The sequence below is a fragment of the Mustela nigripes genome, chromosome 2 (genome assembly GCF_022355385.1).
Source record: "Mustela nigripes isolate SB6536 chromosome 2, MUSNIG.SB6536, whole genome shotgun sequence".
Classification (NCBI taxonomy): Eukaryota; Metazoa; Chordata; class Mammalia; order Carnivora; family Mustelidae; genus Mustela; species Mustela nigripes.
In genome coordinates this window covers 113,988,624-114,012,913 of record NC_081558.1, presented here as the reverse complement: position 1 = coordinate 114,012,913, position 24,290 = coordinate 113,988,624, and the positions used below count along the sequence as shown (strand labels likewise).

Sequence of the window (24,290 nt, the reverse complement as noted above, 5' to 3'; positions counted from 1 at the left end):
AGAAAAAAATAAATTGGATTTTATTAAACTATTGTGCCACAAAAGTAAAAAGAGGATCCACAGAATAGAAAATATATGTAGAGGGGCACCTGGGTGGCTAAGTGGGTTAAGCATTTGCCTTCAGCTCAGGTCATGATCTCAGGGTCTTAGGATCAAGCCCTGCATTGGGCTCCCTACTAACCTTCTCCCTCTGCCCCTCCCCCTGCTTATACACTCACTCACTCTCTCTCCCAAAGAAATAAAATCTCAACATTCCCCAAAAAAAACCCAAGAAAAATATTTGTAGATCATATAGCTGGTAAAGATCTAGTATTTCAAATATATAAAGAACAATTACATGTCAATAAGAAGTAACTCAATATAAAAATGGGCATATGACCTAACCAAACTAAATACTGAACAGAAAAACTGAGCAGACCAGTAACTAGTAAGAAAACTGAATCTGTAATCAAAACCTTCCAACACAGAAAAGCCCAGTACCAGATGGCTTCACTTCAATGTCTACCAAACATTTAAACAATAATCCTCCTCAAACTTCCCAAAAATTGAAGAAAAGGAATCCTTCCAAACTCTCTGTGGGAGGCCAGCAATGCCGATACTAAAGCCAGACAAGGAAATACAAGGCAGCTACAGACCAATATCCCTGAAGAATATTGATACAGAAGTCCTCAACAAAATATAAGCAAACCAAATTCAACAGCACATCAAGGAATTATACACCACAAGTGGGAGTCAGTCCTGGAATGCAAGGATGGTTCAACAAATGAAACTCAGTGATTCTAATACGCCACATTAACTGAATTAAAAACAAAGCCACATGATCATCCTAATTGATGCAAAAAAGCAACTGACAAGACTCAACACCCTTTCCTGATTTAAAACAAACAAAAAGCTTTAACACACAAGAAATAGAAGCAAACTATCTCAACATAATAAACACCATACATGAAAAACCCATAGCTAACATTAAATATGATGGTGAGATGTTAAAACTTTTCCTCTAAGAAAAGGAACAAGACAAAGATGCCCACAGTTCTTTTTAAAAGAGCAAATATTAACAGATTTAGAGGGAGAAATGGGTAGCAATATAATAATAGCAAGGAACTTCAATATCCCACTTTCATCAATGGATAGATCACCCAGGCATAAAATCAATAAGGAAACATTGGACTTAACATGTTAGACCAGATGGTTAATATTTTGAATATCAAAAGAACACCTACAACTCAACAAGAAAATCAAATAACCCAATTCAAAAATGGGCAAAGAACTTAAATAGACATATCTCCAAAGATATACAAATGGCCAACAAGTAAACAAAAAGATGTTCAACATCATTGATCACCAGAGAAATGCAAAACAAAATCATAGATACTGCCTCACACCCATTAGGATGGCTAGTATAAAGCAAAAAAGGATGTGGAGAAATTGGAACCCTTGTGCATTGTCAGTAAGATTGTAAAATGGTATAATTGCTATGGAAAATGGGGGGGGGGCTGCAAAATATTAAAAACAATACTATCATATGCTCCAGCAATCCCATTTCTGTATATATATCCTAAAGAATTGAAAGTAGGGTCTCAAAAAGATATGTATACACTTAATTTTATAGCAGCATTATTCACTATAGCCAAATGTTCACTGGCAAAAATGTTGTATACACCTACAATGAAATATTATTCAGCTAAAAACAAAAGATTCCCTGTCATATGCTACAACACAGATGATACTTGAAGATATTATACTAAGTGAAGTAAGCCAATCACAAGACAAATACTGTGACTCCCTTATTTGAGGCATCTAAAGTAATCAAATTCATAGACACGCAAAGTAGGTGTTTTCCAGGGGATGGAGTGTGAGTATGTATTTTCAATTCTCTTATATTCTTAGAAGTGGAGTTGCTGGATCATATGCTGTTTAACTTTTTGAGTTAACAGTCTAACTGTGATCCAAACCAGCAGCACAGCTTTACATTCCCACCAACGTACATTCCCACCCTTTACATTCCAGTTTGTCCACATCATCGCTTGCTATTGTCTTTTTGATCAAAGCAATCTTAGTAGGTGTGAAGTCCTTGCGGTTTTGATTTGCATTTCCCTAATGACTAATAATGTTGAACATCATTTCATGTGTGTAATGGCCATTTGTATATCTTTTTTGGAGAAATGTCTATTCAGATTCTTTGCTCATTTGCAAAATGGGTTGTCTTTTTGTTAAATTGTAAGAGGTTTTTATATATTCTGGATATAAGACCCATTATAATTTTAAATTAAGGAAACATCTGTTGAGTGGTCCAAGCTTTTTGGACCACTCTTCATTAACTTTCAAAGTATTTTCAAGTTAGAATACATTCTTTAAGCACATGAAATTTCACCTTAAACATAAACTGCATAGATATTTAAAAATTTAAAGCAACCACTGCTTTTTCCAAGCCAAGGAGTTGGGGGTGTACAGGGCGTGTATAGGGACCCACAGGTGAAAAGATTTAGAGATAAATGCAATGTATGGACCTTATTTGAATTCTGACTTGAACTAGAAAAAAAAATGACAATTTAATGATGACTGGAAAATTACTAAGAAACTGTTGATATTTAAGTGTGTTATATTTAAGCATTCTTATCTTTTCAATATAAATACTGAAACACAAATGGAATTATCTGCTCTGTGGTACTTGCTTCAAAATAAATCAGGGTTGCAAAGATGGGTGGCATATAGATCAAGATTGGTCATAAATTGACCATGATGAAGTAGGTTTATTATACTATTGTACTTTCGTCTTTGTCTGAAGTTTTCCATTAAAAATTTAGAAAGCACTACTCCAATGTCCACTATGTGTAAGAGCACAAGTAGCTGGCGGCAACTAAACAATACCAGCTAAATTTTTACAAATTTAAGAAATTCCCAGTTATCTTAAAGCAAAAGAGCTCTGGGAAACTTAAGAGACTGTGACATGGCTGTGCAGTGCGAGCTCTGTACAATGTTTTCAATATGACCACCAGTCACAGGCAGCTTTATTAACTACGATCCACACAATAGCACCAAGTACCAGCCACAAGCACTACTCACCTACACACTTCCTCTCCTCAGCAGAGTCCCAAGGGACCAGCACACTCCCTCTGGAAGGCTGTAATTTTTCTCACTGGCTACAGAAAATACTACCTTTAACTAACTACATATCTATAGTAAGTAATTTTATAGTGATCTCTCAGACCATCTTATACTCACCCAAACTGCATATCCAATCTATGGACACACGGGTTAGGACTGCAAGGTATAATCTGCACACTTAAAATACATACTCACCAGACTGACTATAATAAAAAAAGACAAGTATTCACAAGGATGTGAAGAAACTGCAATGCTTATGCATTGTGACAGGAATATTTTTAAATAGTACAGCCACTCTGGAAAAGAGTTTAGCAGTTTTTTTAGAAAATTAAACAAAAACTTTCCAGCCAACCCAACAATTTCATTCTTAGGGATCTAAGAGAAATGAAAACATACGTCCACATAAAGGCAAATATGTGAATGTCCATAGCATTGTTATCCATAATACCCCCAAAATATGAACAATCCAAACGTTCATCAACTGGTGAATAAATGAAATGCAGTATAGCCATAAGCTGGAAGATTATGCAGCAATTACATGAACGAAGTACAGGCATAGGCTAGAAGATGAGAGAACATCAAAAACATCATGCCAAGAAGCTGGCATAAAAGACTTCAAATTGTGTGACTCCATGCATGTGTAATTTCCAGATAGGGAAAATTTATGAAACAGAGGAAAGTGGCTGCCTAGGGCTGGGGATAAGAGAGGGCATCAACTGCAAAGGACCACGAGGGGAACTTTTATGGGCTGACAGAAATGTTCTAAAACATTTAGAACTGGATTGTGAGGATGGTTGCACAACTCTATAAATTTACTACAACCATCAAATTGTATCTTTACAATGGGTGAATTTTATCATGTGTTAAGTTATACCTCAATAAAGTTTTGTTTGTTTTAAAAGTACCATCACACCGAAGTCTTAGGAATGACTGTTTTAAAGCTCTGGCTAACAGCCTATTCTTTTAATTTCAATAGAATGACTTTAAACATATTCTCAGGATTAAAAATATTAGTATCTGCTTGAAACCTAAACATGCTATTTTTAAAGGATTCCAAGTATATACATCTCTAAACTTTACTGATCAATTACTACTCTTTTAGCTACATCATGTTAATTGTGAGACAAATCATTGTCTACAGCCCTGCACCAGCATTTTCTCTTAGCCACTTCTTCCCCTGAATGTATGCCCGACACTATTCCTTCTGGTAAAAATCTTGTTTCATATTGCCCCAGTTTCCCATTAAATACAAAGTTTTCTTAGAGTACTTCATAACTTGAACTAGAATTTTAAGTAAATACTTATATTGAACATGCTTTAAATATATACATTTTAAATACAAAATATCCTTTTTGTTTTGTTTCATCATTAAGCCATTCACGTATTGCCTCTGGCAAGTTTCAGACTTCATTGTTTCAAATCAAGCTTTGCTTTCACTATGGTTCAAAATTCTTCACTTTAAAATCATTTGATGGATTCTTCTTTCAAAGCAGTTGCGGTCTTCTATGGTCAGAACTGCTTTAATTTTGGTCTAACTCCATTCTCTTTCCATTCCACTGAAAAATTGGCCAAAGTGGTTACGTTCCCGCTTAAACCAGACATAAAAAAAAAAAAAAAATAACCAAGCATTTTTCCCAAACCAAATTTCAAACAAAATGCCATTAATCTGTAAGAGATAAAGTAGGTAGCTATGGATAAAGTGGACGAAGAGGCACCCTGGCTCCATGACCCAACCCTACAGAATACAGCAGACTCAAGGGATGGCTTAAAAACCAATCTATGTTAGAAATCAAATTTCAGCACAGCACAAATACAAAAAGATTAAACTCAAAATATTTAAGCACTACTCATATGAAAAACTTGGGATATACTTAAATAAAAAATTGACTTTTGGGGACCTCAATTTTAAAAACAGATAATTCTAAAATAATTCCCAAAATAATGTCTTTTAAACTCCATAAATACATTACTTTTTAGGAATCCCATCTGCTACAAAGACTGTGTACCTTTTATCATAATTTCCTTATTTATGACAGATTTTAAAAATAGGTTAAGAAAAGCCAAAAGCGGGGCACCTGGGTGGCTCAGTGGGTTAAAGCCTCTGCCTTCTGCTCAGGTCATGATCCCAGGGTCCTGGGATCAAGCCCCGCATTGGGCTCTCTGCTCAGCAGGGAGCCTGCTTCCTCCTCTCTCTCTGTCTGCCTCTCTGCCTACTTGTGATCTCGGTCTGTCAAATAAATAAATAAATAAAAATCTAAAAAAAAAAAAAAAAAGAAAAGAAAAGCCAAAAACCACAGTAAAACAGAACATTGAGCCTAGTGGAAAGCGGTCAAATAAACAAGTTGGTCAGCAGGAAATGCCAATTACCCAACAGGCAGTACAGGAAAGTAAGATGGCAAGAATGCTCTGGTAAAACCATTTATGTATCTGTATTATGAACTAAAAAAATAAAAAAAAATTTAAAAGCCCACAGCACTATCTGCCTCCAGAATCAGATACAAATAAAGCAAATATTCAACCAAAATGGCAACAAATAGTAAGAATAAACCTGGAAAGGGGGATTTGTATTGATAAGAATTTTCAAGTTTATATTAACTACAAAATATAAACCCCTTCCCCTCAGAAATCAAAGGTAAAGATACCATGACATATAACTTCACATTTCTATAAAATAAAAATAGAAATTATTGCTATATGACTGTAAAAATGGAGGCAAGTAAAGAGTTTAGAAATATACTCGTTTATAATCAATTAAATGATGAGCCATAATTTGAACCCTAATTATCACATTATGTAAAAATCACAATTCAGGTATTGTGTCCTCAGTTATTAAGATATATGTTAAATAGTTCACATTTTAAAAACATTTTATCATTACATAATCAAATTTGATTAAAATTTTATCAAAACATCTATGTATTCAATATAAATTATATTGTTAAAAAGTTTTATAAAGTAACATTTAAAGAAAACTGCTGAGGTGCCAAATAATTATTTTCTATTAAATATACAACTTAACATTTAGAACTACATAAATTAATTCTTGCTAAAAGTTGATTCAGGTTTACAAAGGCATACTTTGTGAACTATAGTAAATTTCCCCAGCACCACTTTCCTTTCCATTCCAAAATTCATTAGGTTTAACTTTCTTCTGTCATTCATATGTAAAGTTACAGAAGGTTTACAATGCGTAGTCTTCATAGTAACATGTTTTTAAAAAATCTAAGCAAAGTGCACATTAAACTAGCTACAACTACCCAAATTCCTTATCATCAAATAAAAAATAGATGAACACTTCATTCACTTAAATCTTTCTGAGGGAAAAAAAATAGTATAGCCTTGCTTAAATAAGAATTCCCCGGTAAGGATATTATATAAAAGATATCCCATGTTATTTACTTTCTCTCATTAAAACTTTTTAAAAGTCTAATGAAGAACACACACTTATAATGCCATATTACACAACTACAGTACTGTTAATAAAGCAGCCCAGTATAGTTGTAAACATTTTAGAAATGTAGTAAACAAGACTTGGCATGTCTTTTCTTCCCCAAACTTGCCATTACAATGCTCTTTCCATGAATAATTATTCTTCCTGGAAAAGTTTAAGGTATATTTTAGTCTTTAAAATATTACACTGAAATAATATGTGAAAAGATTTAGTCATGGCAATTTCACTGAAGCTTTTATTGCCTCTGTTGGTAATATGACAGGGATTTTAAGAAGCACAATCGAACTTACAGAGATATGCAGATGATAGTCACTAAAGATAATCTTGATCTCAAGTATTTTTTATGTGGGCACTTCTAATTTTATACACTTTACTATTTAAAAAGCATTACATTTTGAAATGTGTACCTGTTTTGACATTTGGCAAAAAGGAAACTGTACCTGTGGTTCAATTTGAAACAAAGAATCAGCCTGGGGAGTTTACCGAAATGAAGACTGAAACACTTAATGAATTAAAGCATTTCAAGTTGTGTGTGTTTGCACATGTGTGTGGATCTTTCAACCTCTCTCTCTGTCAAACTCTCCCACAGACACATTCACACACATACATGGCCATATGTATAAGCATTTTTTTAGTACAAAATATTCCCTGTAACCAGACATTTATCCTCAAAATAATCACACCACATTAAACCAGTCTTCTCTTTTCAGCCCTAGTAATAGTACTGTTTAATTCTAAGATGCCATCATAGAGTGAACAACCTTAACTTTTATGCTACATAATTATATTCAAAGCTTTATGTATTTTTTGTTTATAATTACACAGTAATTATAAATGTTTAGTACCAAAATGATGACAAACACTATTTTGTTGAAAAAGGTCTTGCATTTAAAAGGAAAAGTCTGTAAACCCAAGGCACTAAGCCATGAACCAATATCAGACTTCTAAGAAAAACCATTTATATTGAGGGAAGAAAAAAAAAGCTAATGGGATCTCATTTTAAAACACAGCATACTCGAATTAATCAATCCGAAAACAATACCATAACTCAAAATCTTCAAGACAAAAAAAACAAAATAGTACATATATATATATATCTTTTTAAATTTTTCATAATTGAAGTTCCTCTTTATATTTACAAATATGAAATCAGGAAATACTGAAAGCAGCAGGATTCTTCTTTTTTTCTTTTTCCTTTTTTTAAAATAACCAATTCCAGTAACCCGAACACAAGTTTTCAAAATATTCTTTTGGTAGAATTATATTCTTGAGTTAAAGTTATGATTGGAATATTAATATAGTATCTATGGGGAAAGCTCCATTTCAGAAACTGTGTAAATAAAAAGTAGTTGTAAGATGTCATTGTTTCTTAAAATCATTTCCACATCTACATAAAACGTACTGCTATTCTGAAGTACATTCCTTTGATAATTTTAACATTGGTATATTAAGAGAGTTGCCTGGATATACCAAGCAAAAACCTATTCCTTGCTAAAAACCAAAGCCATCCACTATATGAAGTTTTACTTTTTTTTTTTTTTTACTTGCCTTACAGAAATGTTTAAGAAAGTAAGAAACCCTTCACATGTCAAGAAGTGAACAAAGAAATGAGGCATTTTCAGCATGAAAGCAGTTCGTGGGTCTTGTAATGAAAAAAATACATACAAGATAGAATTCTGCTTTGATGTGAAAACTGAGCTAATTCGAATGAAACAAAAAAAGTGAAGAAACTAAATAATATACAAGAATAAAAACCAGATTGGTATTTTGCATCAAGTACATGCTTGCTGGAAAATTTTTGCTCCTGAAGTATTTGGCAACCACAGTGATTAGCAGTTAAAGCAATTTCAACAAAATAAGAAGTCATCAAAAATGGACTATTTGTCTGAAAGCAGTACCTATAAGGATTGAACTTCATGGCTCATCATGACCATTTTCAAAATTTAATTCCTACTATCTTCTTATAAATTAAGAGAATTTCATTTGTGTTCCATAGTGTGCTGACAAAAACAAACAAACAAAAAAACCAAAACAAAACAAAAATAAACCCCCATGCCTAAATTTAGAATATTGTATTGTGTGGCAATCTAAAACATTCAAAACAAATTAAATAGTTTAACTTATTCGACAGGCATATAAGCATTTCAAAATCATAATGAAATCCAATTATGTAGTGCATAATGTAGACAGGAGTAGAATCTAACATTATGCAGACATTTCCTAAATAAAAGTTCCCTGTAAGACAACTATATATAAACATGGGTAAGGTAAGTGCAGACTAGTTCTGTGGAACCTTTGAAATTGAGGGTCTGAAACACAATAAAATTTTCAGGTAGGCACACCAAGTTATCCTAAAAATTTCTCACGTTGGTTATTTTGACATCAGTTACTCTACTCACATCAACAATACATGTGATTTGCCAGGAAAAAAAAAAATCCCCCCAAACCAAACACCATTCCAGATCTGGTACACTTAAATATATCACTCTTATTGGAAGTGCTATCAGCATAGTCTTTGCAACTAGCCCAAAGCATATATTTAAGAAGTTTTTATAAATTTTTTGTGATGTTCATATGTTTAATTCTTATGCCAAACTGTTTTCTGATGAAGACAGCATTGTGCTTTATGCAAGAATGGAAACCTCAAAATAATCACCATAAAGCTTCTAAGACTTATGGGAGAATAAACTAGGATGGTCCACAGATATAAGATGAAATCCACAATGTTGGAATTATAAATGTTTAGAGCGGCCCAGACTAGAAGACAAGCCCAAACCACCATTAGAAGAATGAAATACGATATGGTCCAAGATGTATCCTTAAAGTTTTGACACAACCCTCAGTCTGAATTGTGAGGATTGATCTTCAGTTCAGTCCAGCCAGCAGAAATTGACTGTGCAATTTTCCGTTGTATTTATTGTACAGACTATGTACATTCTAGAAGGTTCCTTTAGTGCTACACTGTTGTACTTTTTGTCCCAGCAATTTGAGGGCGTGCAAATTCCACAAAGTCATCAATAAGAACAGGCCATGCTCCTGGGGGGGGGGGGGGGGGAGTATGGGAACAAAGAAAGAAAGAAAAGCAGAAATAAAACATTTTAGAGAATCCTTTACTTCTTAAAATACCTTTGCCATAACAGTTAGAGTATATCATTACAAATATTCCCACTGGTAAGTCTTCCAAAATTCTGACTTTTTAGAGTTTCTACCTAAAATATTCCTGTATTCTCTCTGCTCTATTATTCTAAAACTTGATAATCCCCTGAATAATAAATAATAACTCTTCTGGTAATCAATCAACAATATCATGGTTTTCTGAAGGCCACTGAACTGGCAGCTTAAATGGCGAGGCTATAGTGTCATGTCATCAGCACTGAGAGCATAGGTAGGAAGAAAAAAGTTTCCAGGTGTTTTGTGACAAACTTACAACAGAAATCAACAGTAAGTATCAAACTCTATCCTACTTCATGATAATAAAATACTAAAAGATTTTGAATAGCATATATGCGTGCCTCTAAACATCCACATGCTAACTTCCGAATCAGGAAGTTCTCCAATTTCGTGTAAGGCCTTACAGAAAGCACAATTATCATCAGTCATACCCAGGATTAGATATTTCTCACTCGTTACTGAAGACTACATCATACGAAAACAAAGAGAAAAAAAAAATAATCTCTGATTAAATAGTTCCAGGACACTTTAAAGGAAGCCAAGGGCATTGGAGATTTTCCAAAGAGCACCTCTGTCTATTCAATAATCTCAAAAATGCATCATATCCTGGTAATTCTCAAGGGAGGCTAGGTAAGGAAGTGTGAAGAAATCAACGTAAACCACTGCCACTTCTCAAAAAAATAAAAGCACAGGTCCCCGTAGTGGATGGTAATATCATCTCTTTACATATATGAAAAAATATCAGAAAAGAATCCAATTGACGATCATTTATTGAATGCCAATAGTACTACAGTAGGCAGCTGAAGTACATTTCAAATTTAACAAAGCCACTAACCTTGAGTTTACAGTTAAGTTCACAGACAAGATAAACAGGTAACAATAAAAACACAAATACTAAAGTACATTAAGACAAGTAGTATAAGTAAACTGAAAACCTAAACCTAAAACATGGATGGAAACTACTCATGCCTTTCTGGAAGACAGCATTTAAAGAAACAGAACAACGTAGACTAGTAAAGAGGACAAAAGCACTTTACACATTCAAAACAACACAAATAAAAGGTCAGAGGACAGAATCCAACTCCATGAAAAGCAGAAGTAGATAAGAAGTTCAAAAGTATGCAATAAAGTAAAACAAAAACAAAACCAATATTAGTAAGGCAAAAACATTCATTACCTTCTTCATCATAATTAGACATGTCATCTGCAATCATTGTACTGAAGTCTAAAAGAAGATTCCAAGTATCTTTTGGTATGGATCGTTTATGATGTTCCTATTTTTAAAAAATAAGCAAAAAACATCCAAATCACCAAAGAGAGTTTCAAAATATCAGCCCAAATGATGCTAAATTCAAGAATGCAAAATAACTTGTGTAATGAAATTCTGCTAATCAAATTTCTCATTCTATGTCCACTACACACTCTGAGATGAGTTAGTCATGCTTTAAAAAATGTTAATTTATCTTCAAAGAAAGCAAAAAGGTACAGAAAAGATGGAGCTGCAGAAAACATGAACTTACCAACAAAAATTTATTCCATAAGTCTAAGAATTTAAATCTTCCATTAAGCACTAAATTCCAGTAGGCAATGGCCATTTCTAGATCTGTAATATTAAAAATAAATTATGTATTTCAAATTCCATGAATATTTATCCCTGAAAAAAAAACAACAGGTAAGACCAAAGATAGTCCTTTAAAAAAATTTTTTAAAAAGTTTTTTCCTGACTACTTATTCATAAAATTTTCAAATACATTTAAGACCAAGGTTTGCATCCTGACTCCTCACTAATGAACAGTCCCTTCAGGGAAGGAAGAATACCACTTACCTCACAGGGGGGGTTCTGAAGCTTAAACTGCATAATGCAGAGAAGCACACTTGACTGAGATAAGTATTAAAGATAAGTATTAACATGTACATCACTGTTTCTCAACTTCAGCAACTCTGACATTTGGGATCCAATAATTTTTCGTTGTCTGCCCCCAGTTGAGACCCACTATCTACTACAGTTTGTAATGCAAATGACTGCTTTCCACAATGACTGAACCTGACTTCAGAGACCACTAAGAATACTGATTTAAAAATTAAAATTCATCAACTAAGATTTGCTTTTGGAAAAGTTTTGAAAACAATATAAATGGCTACTTGACTGGGTTTGGAGCAGAGTGAAACCATACCACTACATGACAAAGTACAATACCTGTCATGACAGAAAGAACTATGACCTCTTTCAAGGAACTAAACCTGTTAAGTAAGTATCAAGCTTTTATGAGTAAATTTACATCTCCAGGTCAGGAAAAATTATATCCCAAGTAAAGTAAAAGTCCTTTCAGATCTGATCTCCAAACCATCCCTAAAGAATCCTGAGACCAGGAAAGATGCAAGAAGGCTCACATCCTACCTCAAAGAACAATATACAGGCCATAAGAAAAAAATCCCCTTCTGCACTGGAACTTCAGTTCTTCAAGGATAGGAACTGGATATCCCCAAACGAGCAGACCGAAACACAAACTATGCATTCCAAAACCGCTGAATCAATGAACTCCCTACAGTTCCATGTGGAAATACTCTACTTACCTTCAAATCCATTATTATGTCTTCTTCAAACTCAGTGGAAAAGGTGTCACTTTTCTCTCACCCAAAGATAAGCCCAAAGATAAGCCCCTGACACCACTGTTCTCAAGCCAATACCATCCTTCTTACCTATTGGTTAATTTTCCTCTCTCCCTACATCAACTTTGCCCTGTCTTTTGGCTTTTCCCCCTTCATAAAGAAATATGCTCAGGTTATGGAACTTACCTTTAAAAAAAAAAACTTTCTTAGATCTCTCATCCCCTTAACTAGCTAACTAGCTACCTCTTTCTCTTTTGCTTCACAGATAATCTTAAAACAGCACATGAAGTCTTCTACTTTTATACATAATGTGTCCTAAATCAAATCTAAAAGTCAAATTCGGATCCCCAAGTTTTAAGAAAACTAGAAATATGACACTAACTCCGAACTGTAATACCTTTATAATCTCTGCAGTCTTTAAGGCTCTACAGCCAATATTCCTCTAAGGTTCTTGTTCTTTTCTTTAACAATCAAACATACTAACTGTGTGGCTCAAGTGCAGCACAAAGGCTGTCATTAGCATGTTAATGATTTTCTTCTTCCTTTCAAATGCATGAAATGTATAACTAAGCTTATTACTAGTGCTAGCATTTTTTTCCCTTTTCAACTAATTCTCACAAAATAAGGATAAGACAGAGATATTCAAATAACTACAAACCAGGAGACACCTATAAACACCCATTTGTCAGCTGATACATGAAAGAAAGAATCTGACAAGGGCAGAAGTATATGCGAATGATGTTTAAAGGTTTAGGTTGTTCAAGAAGAGAATTTTTTTTTTGTAATCTACATTCATTGCCCCATTTCCTCACCTCCCACACACTTTTTTTTTTTTTAAGATTTTTATTTATTTATCTGACAGAGATCACAAGTAGGCAGAGAGGCAGGCAGAGAGAGAGAGAGAGGAAGGGAAGCAGGCTCCCTGCTGAGCAGAGAGCCCGCGGGGCTCCCAATCAGGACCTGAGCAGAAGGCAGAGGCTTTAACCCACTGAGTCACCCAGGCGCCCCTCCCACACACTCTTTAATTCTATAAACTAGCGTGTACCTCTGTCACTCTACTGAAAGTAATCTCTTCCTATTAAACACTTTTCATGTCCTTATTTTCGTTGCCAAATAAACACTTTGATGTCCTTAATTTAGCTGGCTCTCTGTCATATTGGACAAAACTGAATACACCTTCTACATGGAACTGCCATTCAGCTTTAACTGATAGCACTCTATTAATAATTTTCCTCTGTCCTCTCTGGCTTTCTCTTTTATTGGCTCCCCTTCCTCCATTCTTCCATTCGATGTTGGTGTTCTGAAATACTGTATATGTTAGCGATAACCATTTCTACCCTCCACAGATTTTTCAAACCCTTACACCTTTTCCCACGTCATACTCTTCAACTCCTAAATATGAATCCTTTATCTCTATGTTCTAGATTCACATATCAAACTGCCCAAGGACATCTTCAACTGGGTATCCATAAACAGCTCAAATTCAACAGAGCTCAAACTGAACTCATTACCCTCTACAGACCTGCTATTCCATCTCTCAGCGTCTTCACCCTAGAGTGTTTCTCAATGAAACACAATGTCACATTGTGAAGAACTGCCCTATACACTGTATGACATACAGCACCCTCCTAATGCCAGAAGAAACCCTCAGTCATTATGACAACCAAAAAATGCACGCATACATTTCCAAATGTTCCCTAAAGGTGTTCAGAATTGATAGAGAAATTCCTTTTTTCCTCATCACACACTTTCAGTCAAGGCACTTTCATTTTAGCTTCTAAGTACGTTTTTTAAAAATCTCTTCTCCATCCCTACTACAGGACAAATGCTAGAGTCCTTTTCCAGCTAAATCACTGCAAGAGCCTATAACCAATCATTCTTCTTTTAGTTCTGACTCCACTCCTTTTAAAGAACCACAATGCTTTCACATGAACCTTTCAGGCATATATATCGTCACCTCCATGTTAAAATTCTTCAATGATTAAAACAACGAGATACCACTATACACCTTTTGAAATGGCCAAAATCCAAAACACTGACAACAACAAATGCTGGCAAGGATGTGAAGCAACAGGAACTCTCTTTCATTGCTGGTGGGAATGCAAAACAGTACAGCTACTTTGGAAGACAGTTTGGCAGTTTCAAAACTAAACATACTCTTACCATATGATTCAGCAATTGCAATCCTTGGTATTTACCCAAATGAACTCAAAACTTATGTCCATGCAAATAACTGCACATGAATGTTTATAGCAGCTTTATTCATAATGGCCAAAACTTTGAAGCAACCAAAATGTCCTTTAGTAGATAGAGAGATCATATAAACTGTGGTATAACCAGAGGAATATTATTCAGTGTTAAAAGAAAATAAGCTATAAAGCCATGAAAAGATATGCAGGAAAACAAATACATATTAATATTCCTAAGTGAAAGAAGCCAGTCAGAAAAAGGCTAACTCTGAAAAAAGAAAACTATGGAGACAGTAAAAAAAAAATCAGCAGTCGCCAGGGGTTAGGAGGGAGGAAAGGATGAATAGGCAGAGCAGAGGTCTTTAAGGGCAGTGAAAATTCTCTGTAGGATGCTGTAATGATAGATAACATGTTGTTATTATGTTTGTCCAAGCCCACAGAATGTACACCAAGAGTGAACCCTAACGTAAACCTGAACTCTGGGTGATAATGATGCATCAGTACACCGATAATGTACACCCAACTGTAAGAAATAGTACTACTTTCATGAGGGATGTTGATAGTGGAAGGAACTATGTATGTGTGGGGGAAGAGGGTACATGGAAAATCTCTGTATCTTCTGCTCAATTTTGCTGTAAACCTAAAACAGCTCAAAAAATAATGTCTACTAAAAACTATTTTTAAATCTCCAATAATTTTCCTATTGTCTTCAGATAAAATCTACACTTCTAGTTAAATGAACTTATTTGTAGTTCCTCAAAGATGCTAGGTCTCTCACCTCTGAACAACTGAACTTGCTAATCACTCCACAAGAGATGGCTTTTTTTTTTTTTTTGGCCTCAAAAACATATACTCATTCTTCACAGCTCAAAAATTAATCACCTTTGCTTGCAGATCCTGCACGGAAGGAGACGCACGCAGCTAACATTGTCTTCCTCACTTGACTCTTACAGCCAGTTCTCTCTGGGCACAATGGCAACTCTTTTTTTTTTTTTTTCCTATTTATTTGACAGATAGAGATCACAAGTAGGCAGAGAGGCAGGCAGAGAGGCAGGCAGAGAGCAGGCTCCCCGCTGAGCAGAGAGCCCGATGTGAGGCTCGATCCCAGGACCTTGGGATCATGACCTGAGCCGAAGGCAGAGGCTTAACCCACTGAGCCACCCAGGCGCCCCACGATGGCAACTTTTAAGGAAACAGCTGATTGCACCAGCTGCAGAAGAGGTAACCATTCCCAAACAAGATCACTGTGGTGGGTGTTAGACAAGTTGTTATGGCATGTGCCATCAGCATTCTAGGAAAGTATCTAGCTGATCCACTTTCCTGTGTGGATGTTTTGGAAGACAAACTCAAAGGGGAAATGATGGATCTGCAACATGGGAGCTTATTTCTTCAGACATCTAAAATTGTAGCAGATAAAGATTGCTCTGTGACTGCCAATTCTAAGACTGAGGTGGTGACTGCAGGAGTCCACCAACAATGGAGAGAGCTGACTCAATCTTCAAATTCATTATTCTACAAGTAGTCAAGTACAGTCCTGACTGTATCATAATTGTGGTTTCCAACCCAGTGGATATTCTCAAACATGTTACCTGGAAACTAAGTGGACCATGCAAGCACCATGTCATTAGAAGTAGGGATAATCTGAATTCTGCTAGATTTTGCTATCTTATGGCTGAAAATCTTGGCATTCATCCCAGCAGCTGCCATGGATGGATTTTGGGAGAATATGGCGACTCAAGGGTTGTGGGTGTGGACACAAGGTTGTGTGGAGTGGACTGAATGTGGCAGATGTTTCTCTTCAGGAACTGAATCCAGAAATGGGAACCGATAATGACAATGAAAATTAGAATGAAGTGCCTAAGACAGTGGCTGAAAGTGCCTATGGAGTCATCAAGCTAAAAGGATATACCAACTGGGCTACTGGATTAAGTGTGGCTGATCTCACTGAATCCATGTTGAAAAACCTATCCAGGATTCATCCGGTGTCAACAGTGGTAAGAGGCTATAAGGCACTGAGAACGAAGTCTTCCTGAGCCTTCCATGTATCCTGAGCACTCAGGGCTTAACCAGGGTGATCAACCAGAAGCTGAAGGATGGTGAGGTTGCCCAGCTCAAGAAAAGTGTAGATACCTTGTGGAACATCCAGAAAGACCTAAAAGATCTGTGACTTCTGGCTTCTAGGCTGTAGAAATTTAAAACTACAATGTGATTAACTTGTGAGCCTTTAGTTTTTCATCCATATACATGATCACAGTGTGCTTTTACTTTCCTAAATATGTGAATTGGGGCTCACAGAATCAAAGCCCATGCTTGGTTTAATGCTTGCAATATGAGCCCTTGAACAAGAAAATTAACCACTGTTGTGTGAAAAAAAAAATTAATCATTTTTGTGAAGACTTTGCAAACTCACCCAGACAAACTTAAGATGCTCCTGACTCTATGCTCACAGAGTAAAGAGTCAATAAATATTTCTGAATGAAAAAAGTATACTCTAAAAGACTTAATAACTTATAATTAAGACCTGAAATGCAGGGGCACCTGGCTGGCTCAGCTAGTTAAGTGTCCAACCTAGTTTCAGCTCAGGTCATGATCTCAGGGTTCTGAGATCGAGTCCCACATTGGTCTCCACATGCAGTAAGGAGTCTGCTTGAAGTTCTCTCCCTCTAACCCCTTCCACGCCTCCCACCTGGCTCGCTTATGTTATGTGTATATGCATGCCCTCTCTTTCTCCTTCCCTCTTCCCCTCAAATAAATAAATAAAATCTTTTTAAAAAAAGAATTGAAATGCATAAGACTGTACAGAGATAAAATGGCAATTGCCTTTTAGCAATTTAGAAAAACTGCCCTTTAGACAGAAATGTCTGCGTGACAGAGAGAAGAGCCCAGCTAGAGAGAAGTGGTTTGAAATAGTATTTTAGCCTCTTAAATTCCAATTCTACCACTAGCTAAGGGAACTTGGGCAAGTGAATTCGCCTCTCTATAATTCTGTTTAAAATAAATTTAACAGTACCTACTCTCACAGGGTTGCTGTAAGGATTAAATGAGTTAATAGACATAAGACATTCAGAACAGTGCCTGGTAAATAATAAAGAAAGGAGTCCTTACTATCACTATTATTTATTTTTAATAATTTTTAAGATTATTATTAGAGATTCTGAAGCAGTATTGGAAAACAGAGCAAATTCGACAAGAAGGTAACAAGTGGCAACAATGATTATAATAAATAGAAGGAAAATACAGAGGAAAAAGAGACAAGCACAAATAACAAAATTGCCTAAAACTGATACTTGCAGAATGAATTTTTAAGTCCTTATAGTAAAATTTAAAAAATGAGGTAATCCCAGTGTCAAACAAAATCAACAAGGCAACGTGGGCTTTCATAAAAGGAATGAACATGGAAATGAATCGAGACTGGATCCAAATACTGTCCCTAAGGGAAACAAAATGTTGCCAACTCACTAGGGAAGATGGAATGGTGATTAACAATCCTATTCACAATGTCTTCATTTACTTAGAAATATCCACAGTTAGCACAATGTAATATTTAAAACAAACAAACAAAAATACAAAAAAAAAAAAAGAACAGGGAGCCAGAAAATCTCAAACTGAATCCCAGTTCTACCAATTCTATAGTTACATTACCTTAGTAGGTCAACCTCTCTATCCATGAATTTCTCCATCTTTATGACAAAGGGGATGATAGATTTTTTACACAGTTCAAAGGGTTGTTACAAGAACCAAATGGGATTACACAGATGAAAATATACCTTAAAAACACTTTATAAAATTATTTCTAAATATTAAACGTCTAACAAATAATCTTAAAAATTTTTGAAGATTTTATTTATTTATTTGACAGAGAGAGATCACAAGTAGGCAGAGAGGCAGGCAGAGAGAGATAGGGGGAAACAGGCTCCCTGCTGAGCAGAGAGCCAGATGTGGGGCTTGATCCCAGGACCCTGGAATCATGACCTGAGCCGAAGGCAGAGGCTTTAACCCACTGAGCCACCCAGGCACCCCAATCTTAAAATTTTTTTAATCAACTGTACAGGTGTAAGATTCTAGCTGAACCACAGTTCACAAGAAAATAACCTATAATCTTTAGTCTGATAAAAGTTCAGGATGGTCCTAAAAATGGCATGGTTGTTAGAGAACAAACGTAATTTTTGACCAAACAGAATGAATAGTCTCACAAAAAATAACAGACTCATGGCGTTCTACATTAAACAACCTCCTTCTGGAGTATTATGTTCAGCTTTAAGAGCTCTATTTTGAGAGAATCTGAGAAATTGGAAATGTGCCTGGTAGGGGACAGTAACAGGAATAACAAAGGTCTTCTCAAATGAAGAACAGTTAAAATAATTGGGATGCTGACCTGGAAAAAACAAAAGAAAGAAAAAGAAGGGGGTAAGTGACAGCAGTCTTTACATGGTCAGACTTCCTCCGTGCTCTGCTGAGGGTGGAGGACAAACAAGGGCAATGGTAGAAGTCAGCAAGACAAAAATGTTCACTTCATAAGAACTGTGTTCCTGTGTGATAAGAAGAAGGAGTATTCTGTGACAAGAACCAACCACTTCCTGAAACAACGTGTGTCCAATCCCTGGATGTTCCAACTACATGAGCATCAGCTATGGATGCTACTTTGGACAGGTTAGACAAGTTACGAAATCTCTTTCAAATTTAAGATTCAGAAGACTATCAGAAATGCCAGATGCCTGAAGCAGACAGTGAGAGTGGAAGCATCCCATCCTGGTGTCAAAGGAAATCAAGTAATAAAAAATGGGAAAATATGGAAAACACCAGCTCTCATTATAACTAGCAGAGCTATTTATAAATAAACCACAGTGCTGTCACTGTCACTCTGCCAGTTTGTTTTGGGCCTCACCTCCTCTCCTATGATCCTCTAATTCTTCTCTGCCAAATACTGTAATTTAAGAGCCCTGTGAGCCTTCAGAAAGGCTGTCAAGAAAACGGTTTTCTTTTTAATTAAGTTCTTCAACCAAGCAAGTCATTACATTTCCTGATACTCAACACCAATGCAAAACAAAAGGAGAAACTAGGATTTGTCTTCCTATTATGTTTTTTCCCTTTTTAAATTAAAAAAAATTTTTAATTTCAGTCTTACAGAAAAACTGAGAAGAAAGTACAGACAGTTCCCATACACCTCCCCACCCCACCCCCCCCCCCCCACTGTTTCCACTATTTTTAACACCTTGCTTTAGTGTGGTATATTTCTTACAACTGATGAGCCAATATAGATGTACTATTATTAACTCAAGTCCGTATTTTACATTAGGGCTCACTCTGGGCTATACAGTCTACGGGGTGTTTTTTTTTTTTTAATAATTTTAAAATTGTGGTTAAATATAACAAAATGTATCATCTTAACCATTTTTAATTGTACAGTTCACTTAGTATTAGGTTCATTCACACTATTGTGCAACCAATTTCTAGAACTTTTTTCATCCTGTAAAACAGAAACTCTACATCCATCAAAAATACTACAATTTTCTTAAGTTCAGTACTCTACATTAGATAGTAAAATTTTAAAATCTAATTCTGTACCATCTTTTTTGCAGTTTTTCCTATAATCCAAAATTCCAATTTAATATATCCAGTATCTACCAAAAATTTAATTTTGCTTTATTTTCACCACATATAATAAAAACTAAAATTCAATATCAAAACTATATATTAATACCAAAATATCATTAGTTTTATGCTCCAATAAAGGAAAGGCATATAACTAAAGAAACAGACTCAGCCCATTTAAATCAACACTTTATATTCATAACATTTTATTTAATCTTACCAAAATATTGTGCTACATTTCTAAACACAACAAAAATAGTTACTGCAGTGTATACATACAAATTCAAAAATTTTAATCAGTTTTTACTTGTGGGAAGTAAGGAGGAAACCAGGAAAAAACAGCCCAGTTAACTGATGGCCACAAATAGTAGAGAAACTAACCCAACACATCATCCATCCCAGCTTATTCTGCCTGCAAAATGAGGAATTTTACGGCAAGAAGAAAATCCAAACTAAACTGAATAATCAGTTAGAAAGGAGGCTTCACTATTTGTAATTTTGCTTTACAGATATCTTGTCTATCTTCAATCAATTCAATCACATTCAGTCATTCATTACGCCAAATATCAATACAAATGTACACCTATCCCTTCCTCACAGACTTTCAAGCACTTCCTTGGTCTAATCCCTATTCACATAATCCTTTTCTCAATGCATTTTCCCTTCTAATTTAAAATATAAAGAAGGATTAGTACAAAAGGCCCCTATTAGTCTCTCTAACTACTATCTTCAAAATCAAAAACAAACTTACTTCCATCACTGGGTAAGTTATTTAACCTTCCTGTAGGCATATGAAGTTTTCCTCATCTGCAAAAATCAGGATAGAAAAATGGCCAGCACTCTATTACTATGTATACGGCACATGGCAGGTGACAAATTATTGAATGAAGAAATGAGTAACTCATAGAACTGTTAAACATGAAATAAAGCAGTGGAGGTACTTAGCACATTGCCAGGCACACAGTAAACGGAAGATACTGATACCATCAAAATCTTCAGTGTATCCCTACTGTCCACAAATCTAATTTAAACTTTTTCTGCCCTGTTTTTAAAAGAAGACTGTGGTTGTCAAGTCTTACAATGCCTCACCAACTTCATCTTCAAATAAGCAATCCCACTAAAATCACATTAATGTTTTCTCTCTCCTACAAAGAAGTCAAGCTTATCTCTGACGTTTCAGATAGTCATTAATAACCATCTTCTCGAGTACCTTTTATCTTTCCTTACAGAGTTAAATACCATATCCTTTAGTTCATATCCCATCTTGCCCAGGAAGCATTTCCCAACCATTTTACTCATTACTCCTTTTATCTAAAACCCTCACACACGTTTATTATTGTGTATTACCTGCTATCGTCAAATCTTTCTAGGTAAACTGTTAAAATTACATTGTAGCTTTTACTTTCATATCCCTTAGCCATCCCCAAAGCAAGTGTATGGATATTACATACAGCACAAACTGACTGATCAAAATTGTTAAGAGTGGTGATTATAGATAGGATTTCTGCAGAGGATTATACTTGATAATCTTCATTTTTATTCTTTCTTACAACTTCCAAACAAATCATAAACAAAAAGAATAGATTTCTTTAGCATTCTATGACTCAGAAATCTTACAATGCTATTTCTACAGATTCACAGTGAAATAATTTATGGTCCTATGAGCCTATAATATCTTCTAGATAATAAATATTATTTTATATATATACAATACATATACACAAATATATATACCCATAAATATACACAAGTAAATGTATACATGTATGCCAGTGAAATTTTAACAACTATTTATTTTCTGTATTACAGTTCTTAAAAAAAAAAATCAGTGGTTCAGATATGGTATCCAGGGTAACCTTATTATCTATCGTGTATGGTATTTTCTGATTAATTAAAAGTTCATTGTTTCTTATTGTTTTTCAGTAACTGGTATTTTCATGATGACTTAATGCTCAAAACACAAACCTTTCTATTACCAAAAAAAAGTGACACTGTCAACATATTTAAATATATTTGAAGCACCAAATATAATTTTTAAAATTCTTACCTAATCCTTTTTGTCCTGGATTCTTTGCAAAATTAAAAGTAAACTGGTAAAAATCCTTAAATCGTCCTGGCTCTTTCAGTTCTTGTTCCATCTTGGGTATCTGGGCCTTTAGCTTTTCTATGCTGTCACATCTACATTATAAAATTAAGGTTTATAAAAGATAAACTTTTCAATATAAAGGACTTACATATTCCTATGGTAGCTTTAATTTATTTCATAGAACTTTTTTAAAAAATCAGTTGAAATTTTACCTTTTTACATTACATAAACAAGTATGGGGTTGGCTGGAGGAAGTAAAGGTCTGGAGTGATTAAGTGTCAGAATTACCATTTTTAAAAGAAATGCAGTATTACTTTTAATTATGTAATTCACTGGACTATCAGCATACCCAAATTATAGAAGTCAGCTACAGTGAATAGAATGTATAGTAATCACCATAACAATCACCAGTTTCAACAGTAGTAGATACTCCTTACCTGGTAATAAGTCACATGTCTAGCACTCTAAATGAAAGCACAGTGTCTCTTCCTTAGATGAGGAAGCATTCTCCTTGAAAAGGTGTTGTTATACAAACTATAATAATAAATACCAGATGAACCCCCATCATCTCCAACTGCTTATCTCAAATCAGTATTAAGCTTTTTCTACATCTGCAAAGCATTCCACTCCAATTCAAGGAACTGAAAGGGTCTATGTACCCATCTTACTTTCCACATAATAGCCTGAAGGCAGAAATCCTTTTTTTTTTTTTCTTTTTTTAAGATTTTATTTATTTATTGGGGCATCTGGGTGGCTCAGTGGGTTAAATCCTCTGCCTTTCAGATCAGGTCATGATCCCAGGGTCCTGGGATGGAGCCCCACATCGGGTTCTCTGCTCAGCAGGGAGCCTGCTTCCTCCTCTCTCTGCCTCTCTCTCTGCCTACCTGTGATCTCTGTCTGTCAAATAAATAAATAAAAATCTTTTTTAAAAATTTATTTATTTATTTATTTGACAGAGAGAGAGAGAGAGCGCGCCCGCACGCAAGAGAGCAAGCAGGCACACAGGCAGGGGGAGTGGGAAAGGGAGAAGCAGGCTTCCCGCCAAGCAGGAAGCCCAATGTGGGGCTCAAGCCCACAACCCTGGGATAATCCAAGATGAAAACAGCCACTTAAGGAATGAGCCACCCAGGTGCCCCAGAAATTCTGTTTATAGATTCTACAAACCATCATTGCATTTTTCCTTCTAATCATTTCTGCTTTTATTTCTCTTCTGTGTTCTTCATAACACCTTCTAGCTCATTAGTCTGTAGATTAAAATTTTGATTTGAAAGTTCATCACATTTTATATGAATTCAATTTCAAATGAAAAATAAGTGAGTTCTAATGGAAACTGTCCTAGTACAGAAAATTCTAACAAGTTCAGGATAGGTCAGATGCGGGAGGCAGAACAGTGTTTAGACCAGTTATTAATTTATTGCTCCTCAATTTTAAGCCTACCGTTCTTTGCCCTACTTTGTGACTATTTGCGGTCAACTACCAATTGTCAGGCTTTGTTTTCTGACCAGTTAGCTCACTGTTAGGTTCTACCAATAGAGGGCAACGAGTGGCTGGAAGAGGAAGAAGGAACTTTTTCTCTCCTAGTCTTGTTTTCTGCAGAGAGCAAAGGTTTCTGTGTGCCGGGAGCTCCCAGCAGTATTCAGCAGTGGTGGCAACTCACATGGCCCAGCCACAAGTGGACTGCAGCCAGTTTTTCTCAACTAGAGTGGCAGGCAAAGCAAGCACCACAGGCCTGGTGTTCCTGCAGCGGCCACACCCTCTCTTTGGAACTTCTCAATCTCAGCCTTGCAGGGATTTCTTTCTATCTAGGTTCCTTCTTTGCTCACTTCCCACCGCAGTTAAGGGTGATGGTGGCTTCCTCATCTGCCACTTTTGTTATACCTTAGAATTTTCTTTTACCTCTTTTACACAGTACTTTTTAAATTTTCCCTGTTCAAAGTACTGACATGGTTTTTGTGTCTCTTCTGGACCCTGGCTGATTATAATGTTCCTAGGCTCGAGAATCAGAATGCCTGGGTTCAAATTCTGGCTCTCATCCTACCTAATTCCGTAATTTCTCTTCCTCTTCTCTAAAATGGGTAAACAT

General features: G+C 35.5%; 1 protein-coding gene and 1 pseudogene across 1 annotated transcript in view; one reads left to right on the top strand and one right to left on the bottom strand.

Annotated features, from left to right (window-relative positions):
• Window positions 1-4,869: 4,869 nt before the first annotated feature.
• The window catches only part of DCUN1D1 (defective in cullin neddylation 1 domain containing 1), a 34,115-nt gene continuing 14,694 nt past the window's right edge, over window positions 4,870-24,290 (bottom strand). Inside the window, exons 4-7 of the mRNA XM_059391465.1 lie at window positions 22,169-22,299; window positions 11,251-11,333; window positions 10,908-11,004; window positions 4,870-9,595 (exon numbers count right to left, since the gene is read on the bottom strand). Coding sequence (XP_059247448.1) covers window positions 9,516-9,595; window positions 10,908-11,004; window positions 11,251-11,333; window positions 22,169-22,299 — 391 coding nt within the window. The 3' untranslated portion in view covers window positions 4,870-9,515. The remainder of the gene's footprint in view (window positions 9,596-10,907; window positions 11,005-11,250; window positions 11,334-22,168; window positions 22,300-24,290) is intronic.
• LOC132010067 (L-lactate dehydrogenase B chain-like) lies at window positions 14,856-16,703 on the top strand (annotated as a pseudogene).